At 50.7% G+C, this 14,930-nt stretch overlaps 2 protein-coding genes across 2 annotated transcripts; both read right to left on the minus strand.

Annotated features, from left to right (window-relative positions):
* Positions 1-4,454: 4,454 nt before the first annotated feature.
* LOC140648986 (olfactory receptor 52I2-like) lies at positions 4,455-5,402 on the minus strand. Its single transcript, XM_072855566.1, has one exon. The coding sequence runs from the start codon at positions 5,400-5,402 to the stop codon at positions 4,455-4,457; it is 948 nt and encodes a 315-aa protein (XP_072711667.1).
* Positions 5,403-12,434: 7,032 nt separating this feature from the next.
* LOC140648993 (olfactory receptor 52K2-like) lies at positions 12,435-13,448 on the minus strand. The gene has a single exon (XM_072855578.1). It carries the CDS (start codon positions 13,446-13,448, stop codon positions 12,435-12,437), a length of 1,014 nt encoding a protein of 337 aa, XP_072711679.1.
* Positions 13,449-14,930: the final 1,482 nt, after the last annotated feature.

Below are 14,930 nucleotides of genomic sequence, written 5' to 3' on the forward strand. Positions count from 1 at the left end.
CGGTGTCCTGCCCTGTCCTGGCTTCCAGCCGCTATTGCCGCTATCAGTGGGCAGAAGTGAGGCATAATGACCCCAGGCTCTTTGACCCTTGCCCAGCCTTCATGAGCAGTGCAATGGCAGGGCTTAAGGACTTGCAAGCAAGTCCTCCCTCTGTACGCCCTGCTCCGAGAGAGGACTGGGCGTATGGGTCCAGGTCACACAAGTTCCATCCTGTTGCTACTTTGGGTCATGCAGAAGCTGCACCTAGACAACATGTCCATGGTGAAACTGGGCTGAGAGAAACTGCAGCCAGAAAAATGATGCTCCAAGCTGTCACCTGACACCAAGGGGACACAAGCGTCATCGACAGCCTCTAGCTGCTAGCCGCAGTCGAGGACGGTACAATTAAAATGGTACTACCCCTCCTCCACACTCATCCACCCATGGAAGTGAAGGCCAAACTAATGCAGAATGCACAAAAACAGTGGAGTTACACCCATTTTTTCCTCTCTGGAGCCCAATAACATGGGATTTGCGAAAGCATGCATTCCTGGAAGACATTGTGCTAGTGCAGGCTTGTGGGCACCCAGCGATGGAGAACCCCCATCCCTTGATTTTTGCCTCAAGTGCTAATCATCCTCACGGTTGCAACCACGTGCTTTTCTTCCCGTTTGACATCGCATGTCTACTCCTCCCAGCCACAGCATCCTCCTCTACCTTCCTATGCTTGGCCAGAGAGCGGAGTATGTGGAGTACCTCCACTGCGTGAAGGTATGTACTTCCCATGACCAAGGAGTTATTATTGATAAACTAAAGACCTAGAGCACTGCAAGTTTCTCATCTCCACTCACCTGTTCCACTGTCTGTCTTACCGGGAGGGTTTTTTTTTCACATCTCCAAGATTTCAACATCTGTGTTGAAAAAAATAACCTCTTCCATTTCCCTCTTATGCATCCGAAATTGCACTAGCCCTTTGGGTCCCAGTGTTGCCCTCTCAGTGTGCTGTCAGCTGCTTTCCAGAGCCTCTGCTCTCCATGATACAGTGCTCTGCTCTGAGAACCTGCCCAACCCTCCTTACCCTGGTATTGAGCTTATTGCAGGCAGTTCCTTTGAACCACCAAGTCTGCCAGTCTCTCTAGACTGCTCTGCAGGACTTGCCTTTCCCCAGCGTTATTTGAGACACAATTTGTGCTGACTTTGGGACAACTGATGAAAGTCATACAGAATATCTTCTAGCCTAGAGCCAGCCGCTGTGGCATCCCTGCAGAAGCACAAGCTTTTTGTGATGATGGCTCTGACAGCTTCATTTTGAGCTGTCTCTTAATCATCCAGTTCTTCATCCACTTTGCTGATGCTTCACAGATGTTGCATTGTGTCAGCTCCTCACCTGAAAGCAGCGTGGTGGAAGCATATTTCTTTTAGATAACTCTGTGTACTGTACTCAAACACACACACACGTTGATTAACTTGCTATCTCATCAGAAAATGAAATCAGGTTGGTTTGACAAGAGCTGTTTCCTGCAAAGCCATGTTGATTGCCATAATTTAATTTGATTCCAATCCTTTAATTCTTTATTGACCAAATCTCCTGTTAACTTCTTGGGCATTCTGCTGGGCATTGACGTCAGGCTAAGCAATCTGCAGCTAATCACATCACTGTATTTTCTCACTAAAGTAATGGCTCGAGGAAGCGTCTGCAGTCACCGCAGCATGCCAGAACTCATAAAAGTTTGGCAGAACAGGCCAAAGACCTCCTTGGCCAACTCAGAGATGCTTTTTCCCTCGTGCAAATTACCTAGACCTGCTTCTGTAATTTGTTTTCTGTTCTTAGCAGAAGCTGTTTAACATCCTTCTCAGCTACCAATCAATTAAATTACATTAAAAAAAATAAAGTTCTCTGATGGCCTTTCTCTCAGGTAGGCATGGACCTCTCTTCTCCATGCAGAGGGGCAGATGCCTTCGTCTGCTTTTATCTGATTTCTTTACTTAACAGCTTCTAACTCCCATCAGGTCCTGACCAGGTCCCCTCATTTCACTTCGTCCATGGTGCTTTAGCTGCAGCTCTCAGTGCTCCATCCACTTTCCTGACCACTGCTGTCCTTTTCTGCAAGCATGCAGGGGAGCAGGCTTGGCCAGCAGCTGAACTGCGTCAAAACGTTTCCTAACTTACTCTGCAGTTTCCTTGTCTAAATTCCCTCTGCCTTTAAGTTCCCTCAGCTTTGGGAAAACGGAACTTTAATGAAAAATCAGTACTGCAGGCTGAAACGCACTGCGATCACCACCACTGGTTCCTAGGTACCACCAATGTTTTTCTCCTGTAGTTTAATTCCTCTTTACTCCTCACAGTTAATTAGTGCTGAATGCAGAACCCTTTGATTGAAGGAACGGTCCCTGTGCTCTCCTGTGACATTTTATGCCTGCTCCGTCACATCTTCCAGACTGAGCTCTCCCTTGCAACCCTCCTCAAGCTCTCCCTTGAGCCTCAACCCTTGCAACCCTTTCCTTCTCATCACAGGCACCTTGGTGGCAGTGGGGGATTGCCCGCTGCAGCACAGTGCATGATTCAAACATACTCTCCCATGGAGATAAAACAAGGTTATTTCAGGACGGGGCACAAAGGTGAGTGCCACCTGGCCTGGCTGCTAGCACGATGTATAGGACACCCGTCACGTCAAAGGCAAAGCTCCAGCTCCAGACCGTGCCCTGGGTGTGTAACTGGTCTGGTGTGTGCGCCTGGAGCGCTCGCTCCTCCTCCACAAATTGTACCATGGATGCAGGATACTTCCCCAAAATCATGCTTTGTCCCCCAGCTGGGTCGGGATCCTGGGTCAGGGGGTTGGGTGGGATCTTGGGCCAAGGGGCTGCCTGCCTCCTTCACCTCTCCACCCGATCCCAAGCGAGCTGCACCACGTGGGACATAATCCAGCCTATTTCACCAAATTCTGCCTGTTGGCAAGAACCCCCAGCTGCGTGCCCATAGCTTTCTATTCACATACCTGCTGTTGTATGCAAGGGATTAAGGACATTATCCGTGGCTGAAAATCTAGTTTGTCTTACAGAAAATGTGTATTTAGCTAATTATTGATTAATTTATACAAACAGAAACAAGCTGACTCTTTTGAAGCAAAAAAAATCCGGTTTTGGTTAAAAGGTTTGGTATTTGTTTGTTTACTTTTTTAAACTCAAGTCCTATTTTTACCTAAAAAAATACTTAAAAAATCAGAATTCTGGAACCTTGGGTCTGCAGTTTCATTTAATAAGAAACTTTAAAATTTTGAAAAACTACTTTTAAAGCAAATTTTCCAGCAATTGCCTTTTTTCCTAACGGACTCACATTGTGAATGCATACAGGCCAGATGCTGAACTCCCACCAGCCTCCCGTCCTTAGGCACCTGGAGCAGCTTGCCGTGCCCTGACTCGTGCCAGTCCTCCCGTGCAGCCACCCACCTTGTTCTCTGCTTGCAGACAGCTGCCACCCTCGGGGACGCTCACGCCAAGAAACGTCTCCTGTGCGCGAGGGCAGAGCTGCAGGGCTGGGCATAAATCACCCCAGGCAATGCTGCTGGGAGTCTCCTCCTGGATGGAGATTCCCAAGAGCACGAGCCCTCTCCAGGCATCTTTTGTAATAACCTCAGTGAGGGGGCTGGATGGTAACAGCCTTATAGTCCCAAGTCAAATCTCTCTCATCTGATGTCTTTTACAAATCAGGTGCTAGGAGATGACCAAGGGAGACAGGAATAGGCTGTGCAAGTCGTCTCCAGCAGAATGAAAGACCTTCTTTGTGTTTCTGCCTGGAGCGATGCGAGTGCAGTTTCATTTCTGGCTCTGCTGAACAGAGTAGCTGGAAGCCTCTCCTGGCTCTCAGTGCAAGGGGCCATGCCATGGGCTGTCCTCGCCCCCACCAGACCGCCTCCCCAAGCCCCAGGCAGCATAAGGCTGAAATGTGCAAATTCAGGACAGCAGAAACATTCTGTCCACTGTTTTTTCCAAGGTGTCAAGGCACAGTGCAGCAGAAAGTCAGATAAACACCACAAAGCACCTGCCAAGCACCTGCAGTGTGTGACAGTCTCCTGTTGCTAGCCCTGATAGTCCAGCAGGGACTAAAGAAGACAACATAGAAGACATTTCCCCATTTGGAATAGAACCTGTGTATTTATACAAATATACCCGAAGCCCTGAAATGTTACTTTAAATTATCACAGGGATGTTCATGGCACCGGGAACATCTCAAAACTCAAAGGTGGCTGCTTACTTCTCTGTATCACCTGGAAAGAAGGAAGGGAAATAGGACTCTGGTATTTGCAAATCATCCCAGTCCCAAGTAACTCTCATCACAGAGCAGTGTCTCGTGGTCATTTAAGCCAATGGGTCCCCCCGCCTCTCATTGCTTCCGTTCACCGTGTGCATTCAATGGGAATGAAATTCGTGCTGTCTTTGCTTAGATGAATACACCTGGAAAACCGTTGACTACTGTGTCAGGCATGAACCTTCCTGGAAAATAGCATTTTGAGCACTGCCTGACGGATCTGCTTGGTCCTCATGCTGTAAACGATGGGGTTCAGCATGGTGGGGAGGGTCAGGTAGAGATCAGCCAGCAGAACCTGTGCATGCATGGATATGCCACTGCTGAACTGCTGTGTGTATATGGAGACGATCCCAGGGACGTAATACAGCAGCATCACGCAGATGTGACACCCGCAGGTGCTGAAGGCCTTCAGGCACGACTTCTTCCCCAGGACAGTTTTAAGGATCATCCCATAGGACACAGCAATGAAAGCCATGTCCATCCCTACTATAAGAGAGGACCCAGCCACACTGTAAAGCCCGCTGGGTCTGGGGTCTGCGCACGCCAGCTTTGCCACGGCCATGTGCTCGCAGTACGAATGGGGAACCACGCGGGAACGGCAATAGGGGAGGTTTGTCACCATCCCTGTCAAGGGGACCATGAAAAGGAGAGCTCTCACCACAATGGCCAGGCCTATTTGGGCAATTGTTTGGCGATTCAAGATGGCTTGGTACCTGAGGGGGTGACAAATTGCAACATAGCGGTCAACAGCCATGGCCAGGAGCACTCCCGACTCCTCTGATGTTGTGGAGTGAACAAAGAACATCTGAACAAAGCAGGCCATGTAACCAATCTCCGTGGACTTCAGCCATAACACGCTCAGCATCTTGGGGACGATGGATGTCACCATCACCACATCGATGATCGCCAGCATGCCCAGGAAGCAATGGATGGGGTCACGCAGGGAGTTGTCCAGCCCAATGACAAGCAAAACTACACCATTTCCTACCAAGGCGATGATATAGCCTGAGCAGAAAAGGATGCCCAGGCAGGTGGGGAAAGCTTCCAGGCTGGGGACACCCACAAGCATGAAAGAGGAGGAGCTGCTGTTGGGGTGGTTGAAGGGATCAGAAGCCATGCAGGAGAATCTTGCTTTTGTGCTTAAAAAAGGAGCCCAGTTTTGAGCCCTGAGATGTCCAGAACTAAGGGGGATAAGGTGGGGACTCCACGTCAGTGCAAGAGCCAGATCAGGAATCCACATCATTATTACAATGTGTGAGATGGGAGCACTACAGCATAACATGACCAGCTAGGGGGAATGGATCAGAAAGGCTGAATAAATGGTGCTGTTGTGGCTTGAAAGTTCCTATAAGGTGAAGAAGTTCATGTTTCATGTTGTGCCACCACGAATAACCAAGGGACTCCTGCAGTTAGTTGCTTGTGAAAGGCTTATTTCTTTGTTGGTTGCTCACCACTGCTCAGCTGATACCTTGAAATAAGCTGCAAGAGGAGAGAAAAAGATCAGCATCCAGCTCCCCTCAGACAGCGCTTTTGCCTGAGCAGCCCTGGCTTCCCTGCAATGGGCCCAACATAGGAAGTTCCTCCAAATTTGTAGGGCAAAAAGTGGTCTCAGAAAGTGCTCTGGGACATTAAGCATGATCATGAAAATGCCTTTTGCTGCTCTGTCTTCATTCTGTCATTCACCCGTGAGAGAAGCCTGCAAAACTAGGTGGTAGTCAGAGGAAAAGATTAATTTCTGAGGTTTTATTCTGATGGGAGAAGCTTGAAGGTAATACAGAAACTCCAGAGAACAATCCTGGAGAGACAAGAAGAAAAGTCTGAGTACGGTGGGCAGGATCTACACATTCATTTGTGCCAAAACTTTGCTACTGCTTCTGCTGCTTCTCCCCACACGGTGGCAAAGACCAGGCAGGTGATGACCGCACCAGATCCCTGCCTGTTAAAAGAAGTTGCCTGGAAGATCATCCACCGGTAGCTTTTTAGCAAGCAGCAAGCTGTAGGGTGGCTCATGGCTGGCAATACCCATGCTAGTGACAACATGGAGTAAAATTCACCTGTGTACAGCCCCGTTACAGGATCATTTAGGCCAAAATTTAACATTAGGCATGGCCAGTGTGGCAGCAGTGAGAAGCAGAAGCTAGATAAGTTCAGAATAGAAATAAAGGAGATATTGGGAGACAACTAAGGAAACACAGCATTTGAAGATTTAAAATAGAGAGCAGACTTCTGTAGGCTTTGAACCCTCCATTTGAACTATGGCTTAGCCCCAGGTTTGGGGTTGCTGCAGGAGCTGCTGGCTGAAAAGACTGGTCAGGACAGAAGCGCTTACCTTCTGGCCTAAATGTCTGCGAATCAGGACATTTGAGAGGCTGAAACAGGATCAAAATTCTTTTTTAATTACTGCACGTAATTGCACCGCACTGACCGTCTGCATCCTGGTAACCAGACGGGTGTGACGCCAGATTTGAGCAGCGAGGTTGACCCGTGGCTGCTTTCACAGACCCACGCTCCTGAGCAGACCCACGTACTGCCAGTGAGACGGACCAGCCCCTGCTGCAAAACAGAGCTGGGCACCCTGGGACGGTGCAAGCCCCAGTCTAACGCATCAGATCTCAGGGTCTACATGAGGGTCCCTCCGCAAAGACTCAGGGCATGGTTCAGCTGCCTAAACACAGGTGCCTAGAGCCATCTGAGACCCCCCATGTGTCCCACTTGGCCTCTACTTCCTTTACACCCAGCAGGGTGCAGGTCCCTGCAAACCCTGGGTGATGGTCTGCCTCTCCCACACGGATGCCTTGTGTACCTGGGGGCATCTCAAGTGGCTGTAGACATCCAAGTGGAGTGACACTCTGAGGGTCTGAGACCCTGTTGCAGTCAGAGAAGAGCTCGAGCATGGAGCCTACAGAATAACTGACTCCCTAAATGTAGGGGTCTGCCCCAGGGTGAGCTGAGTTGCTCTCCAGGATCCACTGACCGTAGGGGCTGGACCTCCACTGGCTGTACTCAGTGCTTAGACACCAAGCACTCATGCACACAAGCGTGTGTGGACACCTACCTCCAGGCACTTACGTGTGTCTGAACCCACAGCTGCATCCCCAGCTGCCAAGGCAGGAGTAGATTTGCTTCCAGAAGCTCTCTTCCACAGCCAGTGCCTGGCACAATATTGTTATCAGTATTGCAGCAGTACTGAAGCACCCTGATCACAGGGACTTCTTGTCCTGGGAGATGGAAAACCATAGCACAGAAGAGCTTTGCAGCCTAAGCAAAGCCTAGATCCCGGTCTGCCGAGAAGGGTAAGCGCAGGTACCTGTCTCACCTGTAGAACTGTCACCTGGAGGGCTGCAGCAGTACATCTCTGCGTATCTCTAAGCGCAGCAACACTGGGGTATTAATACGTCCTCTGGAAATCCCCTAAGGGACAGCAGATGGAGGACACAGAGATTAGGTTGTCTGTTCTGTGAGGAGACAGAAATTTTCAAGACTGCTTCAGCTTCTTTCATTAGCTCTCCCTCGTAGTGTCATACCATTGGGGTCTCGGGGTTATGGGGGTCTCCAGAGCCTGCCGGGTGCCCATGAGACCAATGCACAAAATGTAAACTAAATAGTCCATCTGAAGTGGAGAAAAATCCCTTTGGTTTTGCCAGAGAGAGCAAGATGGTTTGGAAACTCTGGGTTTCCACTCTTCTCTCCACTCAGAACCATTACAGCAAACTTCTATGTCTGTTGAATCCCTGAAAAGAGTTTGTGCAAGAATCAATGCAGGGAGGGGGGATCTCACAACGGGTCCCGAGCCTTGGCTGCATCACGCAGTACGTAGGTGAGGGACGATGCCTACTGATCATGCATGAGGAAACCACACATGATGGCAAGCCTCCAGCAGGTGTAAAGCCTGCCTTTAAGGATCATTAGCAGAATGCCAGCTCATTAGGGACAAAATCCCTAATTTTCCCTAATTTTTCAGCTTATTTTCCAAAAAAATATTCTGGGGGAAGTGCAGATGAGAACCTATGTGTGAGCAGAAATGCAGTACAAGAGGAATGCCATTCTGAAGTGGAGCTCGTCCTTTATTTTCCTGTCATCCATATAAAGTTATCCTACCTGGTATAAGGCAAGCAGGAAGGTCTTTCATTCTTTTCTTGTGGTGACTGGGCTGTGTCAGGGCCATACAAGCACAGCACTGAGGGGAGAGGTGGGACTGCCCCAGAGAGCTTCCATCCCAGCTCTGTCCCACTGAGACCCTCTTCTGCCTTGTCCTGTCTCTTCTGTCTCCTCTCCCGATGCTTCCTGCTCCCCTAAAATCTCGGTGAACAGCACAGGATTTGTTCAGCACAGGGGCTCAGCAAGGAGGGACGTGTGAGATGGGGGAGGAGATGAAGACACAGTCATTTGTGATGTGCAGGGAATGTCATTCCTAGAGATTTTGTCAGAAAGGGGAGGTTTTCCTAAAGCAGGGATTTTGTTCTGCAGATGCATTCCCTGCCTTAGGAGCACTTTCTTCACAGCCCCTGTGTCCTGTCTCCGACTCGGCACTTTCCCAGAGGAATATGCATGTACACTCAGGGTGTGAGACAGAGATGCAGCCTCCAGCGCATCTCCGTTTCCTTGAGTGGTCCCCATGTGAGCTGTCTTGTCCGATGAACTCTACTCCAGCCGGCCGGCTGCCCTGGAGAGCCTGGGAGCGTGTCTGGGACTGCCTGACCCCATGCGTGGTCTGGGAGGCACAGACCCGATGTAGGATGGGTGCATCAGCCCTGACATTTGGGATGCTTCAGTCTGTCAGAGCTTCTACCTCAAAGCAGCCCGTAAGAGCTACAGCTGAGAGCCTGTTCAAGACAGGGCATTTCTACCATCTCCAGCTCCATGTGGACTCAATATTATCTCTACTGCCATGGTCTTATGCACATTTTCTTCTTGGCTTTCTCCTCCCTACAGGGACCCATGTCTTCTCCATACCCGAACAAACCCAGCCAGCCAGAAATGCACCTTCCCCTCCATCTTGCAGGGATCTCTGCGTGTTGGATGGCAATGATGCCTTGCAGTTTCTCCTTTCCAGACACACAAAATGGCACTGTGTCCTGTCAAGCAGAGGGAATGTCTTCAGTGGTCATGTCATGCACCGGGGCAGGGACGCAGTGTTCGACTGCAGGTGGGGAGCAGGCTTTCAAGAAAACCTCTTATATTTAGGCTGTTTTGCTTGGAGTTCACTTCTCTGGTTGATACGTCTCAATGGCAGATCAGGAAGTTTCCGTACACCCAAAGCAAGACTTTCTTCCCAAGGGAGGTTCCCCCATGCTTCTCACACACTTTGGAGCCTGTCATGTCATACATGCCAGGGTGTTTATTGCTTTTGCACCCCAGGAGATTCCTGGCTGCTGATCTGGACCACGGGATGCAAACACAGACCCTGCCCCAGGTTGTTTGCCAGTGGAGACCAGTCGGGCACACAGGTTAACACAGACTGAAAATGCACACACAAACACGAACAGCGTCAATAGCCTGATCCTGTTGTCCTCTCTGGGTGATTAGTATGAAAGCTTTTAGAGGAAATTGTGTGTGTGTACATATATATATATATTATATATATATATGTACACGCACACACAGTATGGATCCCTCTAGTAGCTGAACTTAGACGCTCAGTCTACCCAGTAGATGGTCCTGGATCCCTGGTCTCAGGGACCTCATGTTGCCTCATGCACATACACACACATGTGCAAACAGCTCTCTCCAGTAGCAGGCTGAGTCCTATGGCATCACCAGTAGCCAACCCCATGGTCTCTGCAGCAGCTTGGACCCCTCTGGTCCCTCCAGTAGCAATTAAACCCCCTGGTCTCTCCAGCGTCCAGCCCAGACTTACAGCCTCGCTGATACCTGGTTCCCAAATCTCAGCCTACTCGCTGGCTGGTCCTGCTTGATGTTTGCTGGTGATTGCACACTGATGTGCGTGCCCACCCCACATGTCTGCACCCCAGTCTCTCCAGGTGCTGGCACCCCGGGCTCATGGGCCCCTATGGTCCATGGTCCCCACTCCAGCAGCTGGTGCTCAGCCCTCCATGCTCACGCATGCACACGGATTAGGGGACCCTCACCCAGGGATGTTAGAAATGGAGTTCAGTGAGAAGACAGGACAGACTGCGCTGATCAGGCACCAGGCATGGACAGACGAGCATGTTGACCAAGACCATGTTTACATGTGACTGGACCCTTTCATCCCCTTATGCCTCTGTTTTCCCACACTTGCTTGCCCCCAATCCCCCTTAACCCTCCCATTCCCAGCCTTTTTTCTCCTCTAAACATCCCATGTCTGAGTGCCACACAGTCCCAAAGAGCTCTTCCTGGCATCCCATACTGATTGTCCCCCCACCCTGTAGGCAGTACCCCATGTCAGTTTGAAAGGAGGGAGACCCACTGCCATTGACCAACTTGGAGGTCTCACACCTGGGACAGCCTGGGGAGCAGCCGGGCTGGGGGCTCTGCGGGCTTTGAGGGGGATATTGGGGTTCCCCCGCCTGCCATGTTTCTCTGCTCCTTCGGGGTGTATGGAGGTGAACTTTTAATCACACAACCCAATAGCCTCGGCACCTGGCAGACAGGTTCCTGCTGCAGATCCCTGCGGGAGGATGGCATCCATGGTTGTTGTGGTTTAACCCTGGTAGGCAGCTGAGCACCACACAGCCACTCACTTACTCCTCCCCACAGTGGGATGGGGGAGAGAATCAGAGGAGTAAAAGTGCAAAAACTCATGGGTTGAGGTAAAGACAGTTTAATAATAAAAAAGAAAAGAAAAGAAAAAAAACCCAGAACCAACAACAACAAAGAAAAACAAAACCCAGAAAAAACAAGTGATGTAAAAAACCCCAATTGCTCACCACCAGCCGACCGATGCCCAGCCAGTCCCTGAGCAATGGCAGCGCTGGCAAACCTCCCCCCGCCCCCAGTTTTTATTGCTAAGCGTGATGTCATATGGTCTGGAACATCCCTTTGGCCAGTTTAGGTCAGCAGTCCTGGCTATGTCCCCTCCCAAGACCTTGCCCACTTCCAGCCTACTGGGTGAGGGGGAAATGTTGGAGAGACAGCCTTGATGCTGTGCGAGCACTGCTCAGTGGTAGCCAAAACACTGGTGTGTTATCAACACCTTTCTGGCTACCAATACACAGCACAGCACTGTGAGGGCTGCTGTGGGGAAAATTAACTCCATCCCAGCCAGACCCATTTGTGCTTTCATCACAAATCCAGAACATCATCATACAAACTACTATGAAGGAAATTAACTCTGTCCCAGCTCCATGGTGCATGGAGAGGGCTGGTGGAGCAATGCAGAGCCCTCTGTCCCTGTGCAGGGCAGAAGTACAGCGATGCCCAGAGACCAGCGGGCACCTCCGCTGTCTGCGCTGGCCTCCATGGCACTTCGCCTGCGCAGAGGGACCGACTGCCCCTTCCACTGGGGCCACTTTACCTGTTAGAGCATGAAGAAGTCATCAAGGAGATGACAACTGGATGCTACTGAATTGATGCTCTGGTGTAGCCCCGCCGTAGGGGTGGAGAACAGAGGCAGGGGAGAGTCAGAGAGTTTTTCAGGTGATTTACTTTGGTGAGAGATAGATAAAGGGTGCGCTGTGTTTGTGCATTCAGGACGGCGGTGACTGTGTGTGAGTACCTGCTCCCCAGGGCTGACAGACCTTCACTGAAAGGGAGGGGATGTTCTCAGCAACCTGGTCTGACCTCGTCAGTGACCCTGCTTTGAGCAGGAGGCTGGACTAGAGACCTCCTGAGGTCCCTTGCAGCCTGAGTTATCCCATGGTCCTGTGACCCCATGTCCCTTACATCTCTTGGCATGGCTCCGCTGCACATAAAGTGATATGTTAAGGAAGCAGCTCTTTTTTGTGGTTCAGCTGCACTAGGTCATTTTGCCAGAACAAGGTTAGGTGGTAGCTGCAACCATGTTTATGTTGGGAGATCTGAGGGAGCTGGACCACCCAGAGGTGCTGTGCCAATGTCACTGCCTTGTGCAAGGGACAGGCAGGAGAACAACCAGCTGAAGCCCTCGGTGCTGACCTGAATTCAGTGGGTTCCAACATTTCCTGGGGCACCTGCGTCTCTGAACGTAGACTGAGAGCCCCACCAAGGTCCAGCAGAGGTTTTGGCCATTCTAGGGACTGGACTTTGACTTCATGAGTCCCAGCCCTGTGCCCTGAACGCCAGGCCCAATCCCTCCTGCCATGGGTCTCCTCCGGGAGACCACCCTGCGTGCTCCATCACGAAGCTGCTTTGTCCTGATACCGTAGATCAGGGGGTTGAATGCTGGTGGGATGAGGAGGTAGAGATCAGCCAATAGGACCTGAACGTGGGGTGGGAGCTCCTGGTGGTACCTCTCCATGTACATGGAGAGCAGCCCAGGGATGTAGAAGAGGGCCATGACACAGAGGTGTGAGCCACAGGTGCTGAAGGCTTTTTTGCGGGCTTGTGGGGAGGAGAGGCTGAGCACTGCTCGGAGGATGAGCACGTACGAGAGGGCGATGAGCAGCGAGTCAAAGCTGCCCACGTAGGTGGAGACAGAGAGGCTGTAGGTGTTGCTGAAGGTAGCGTCCCCGCAGGCCAGTTTGAGCACGGCCATGTGCTCACAGTACGAGTGGTCCACGACTGCCGGGCTGCAGAGAGGCAGGCGGCTAATCTGGAAGGTGAGGGGGCTCATGAAAACCACAGCCCTGAGCAAGGTAGCCAAGCCGATGGCAGCCACAACAGGGCTGGTCAGGATGGACAAGTACCGCAGTGGATTGCAAATGGCCACATAGCGGTCAAAGGCCATGGCCACCAGCACCCCCGACTCCATCACGGAGAAAGCGTGAACAAAGTACATCTGGGTAAGACAAGCATCCAGGCTGATGGCTGTGGAGTGAAACCAGAAGATGCCCAGCATTTTGGGGGTGATGGAGGTGGACATCACCAGGTCAATGACAGCCAGCATGGACAGGAAGAGGAACATGGGCAGGTGCAGGCTGGGATCAGCCTTTATCATGCACAGGAGGGTGCTGTTCCCAGCCAGCGTGACGAGGTACATGATGCAGAAGGGGATGGAGATCCAGTGGTGCAGGTGTTGCAGCCCCGGGATGCCCGTCAGGTGCAGCTCCGACAGCGTGGTGTTGGTGGGACGCGAGTGGGGCATGATGGTCGCTGCAGGAACCTGAGTGAGAAGAGCCCAGGCACACAAGGACAGCCATACCCTGGGTCACACCAAAGGTCCATGCAGCCTCAGATCCTATGTCCAGCATCAAAAGCAGACCCTTAGGGAAGAATAAGAGAAGGGAAACATACCGTGATACTTCTCCTGTGTGCTTTCCCAGCTTCAAACAATTTGAAGCTCAAGGACTTCCAAGGAGTGGATGTGGTTTTTCCATCTGTGGTTTCCCCAGAAACCCGTCTAGCCTCTTCTGTGCAGTTTTAGCATCCACACTGTCTTTTAGCAAGGAGTTTCACAAACTAACAGCACCTTTTGAGAAATAACCCCTTCCCTTTCTTGTGAGCCTGACATTTGCTAGTATCATTTGAGGACCCATAGTTCCTATGTCAAAACAGGCAGAGAAGAGTTAGTCAAATCCTTGTTCTTCCTCCACACGCCACCATGAGACATGGAAGTAAGTTAACCTCGCATGATGGAAGTTTTCTTCCAGACCTGCAGGAGAATTTTTAACCCCTCGATCAGCACCGACTATTTGGTTTCCCATCTTCATCTCCATCTCCAATTTGTCTTGCTCTGTATCTAGAAAGATGGACCTGAAAAGGACTTTCTGGATCATAGAGCCAAATGCCTGTTGCTTTAGATGTGACAGCTTATCTTACCCAGGAAAACTGACAGTCAGCATCCTAGGATTTTTTGCTTTCATGCATCTGCTGGAAGACAGCTCCAACCCTCCACCCTGCTCCAACACCTGGGAAATTACCTCTACTCTCCTCTCTCAGTGTGTTCCCATCCAGTTTCTATCATCACCTCTGAAATTAAATCTGATTACGCTTTTCCCTTCCTGGCATTTGCACCCCAGCATGTCTATAAAGCCACACAACCCAGCCTAACGTTTGCTAAGCAAAAGACCCTCTGCTCCTTTGTCCTCTTTCGCAAGACCAGAACTCTGCTCCTAGTCACACAAGCAGTTTTCCTCTTCACACCTTCCTTTAAAGCATCTTTCTTGGCCATGCCTGGTTAGAGTCACACAGACGAGGTCTCACAAAGGGGACCTGGATGGTGCACCAGTTTGCCCAAGACCAGTCTTTGAAGAGCTCCACTTTACATGTGGTTTCAATACTCCCACACTTTTGAGGTCCAGTTGCCCACATCACCTTCACCTCGGGAAGGAGAGGCACTGGGGTTTCTGTTTCCCAGGGATGCAACCCATCTCTCAGCCAGATTAATTGCTGTTTTCCAGCAGGACCTTGCAGGCAGAGTGTGACACGTCCAGAAAGCATCACATTATCAAGGGTAGATCTTACCGGGCAAATCTCATTGCTTTCTTTCTTGTCATTTATAAAACACGTTAGCAGATTAAAGTAAGTTTCTGAGCAAATCATACTCCCAGGATTTCTTGTTCAGTGGAACACCCTCAGGTAGGATGAATGTGAAGGGCAGGGGCAAAGGACTGAGCTGGAGGTCTGC

This window comes from Ciconia boyciana, chromosome 1 (genome assembly GCF_034638445.1).
Source record: "Ciconia boyciana chromosome 1, ASM3463844v1, whole genome shotgun sequence".
NCBI classification, from domain to species: Eukaryota; Metazoa; Chordata; class Aves; order Ciconiiformes; family Ciconiidae; genus Ciconia; species Ciconia boyciana.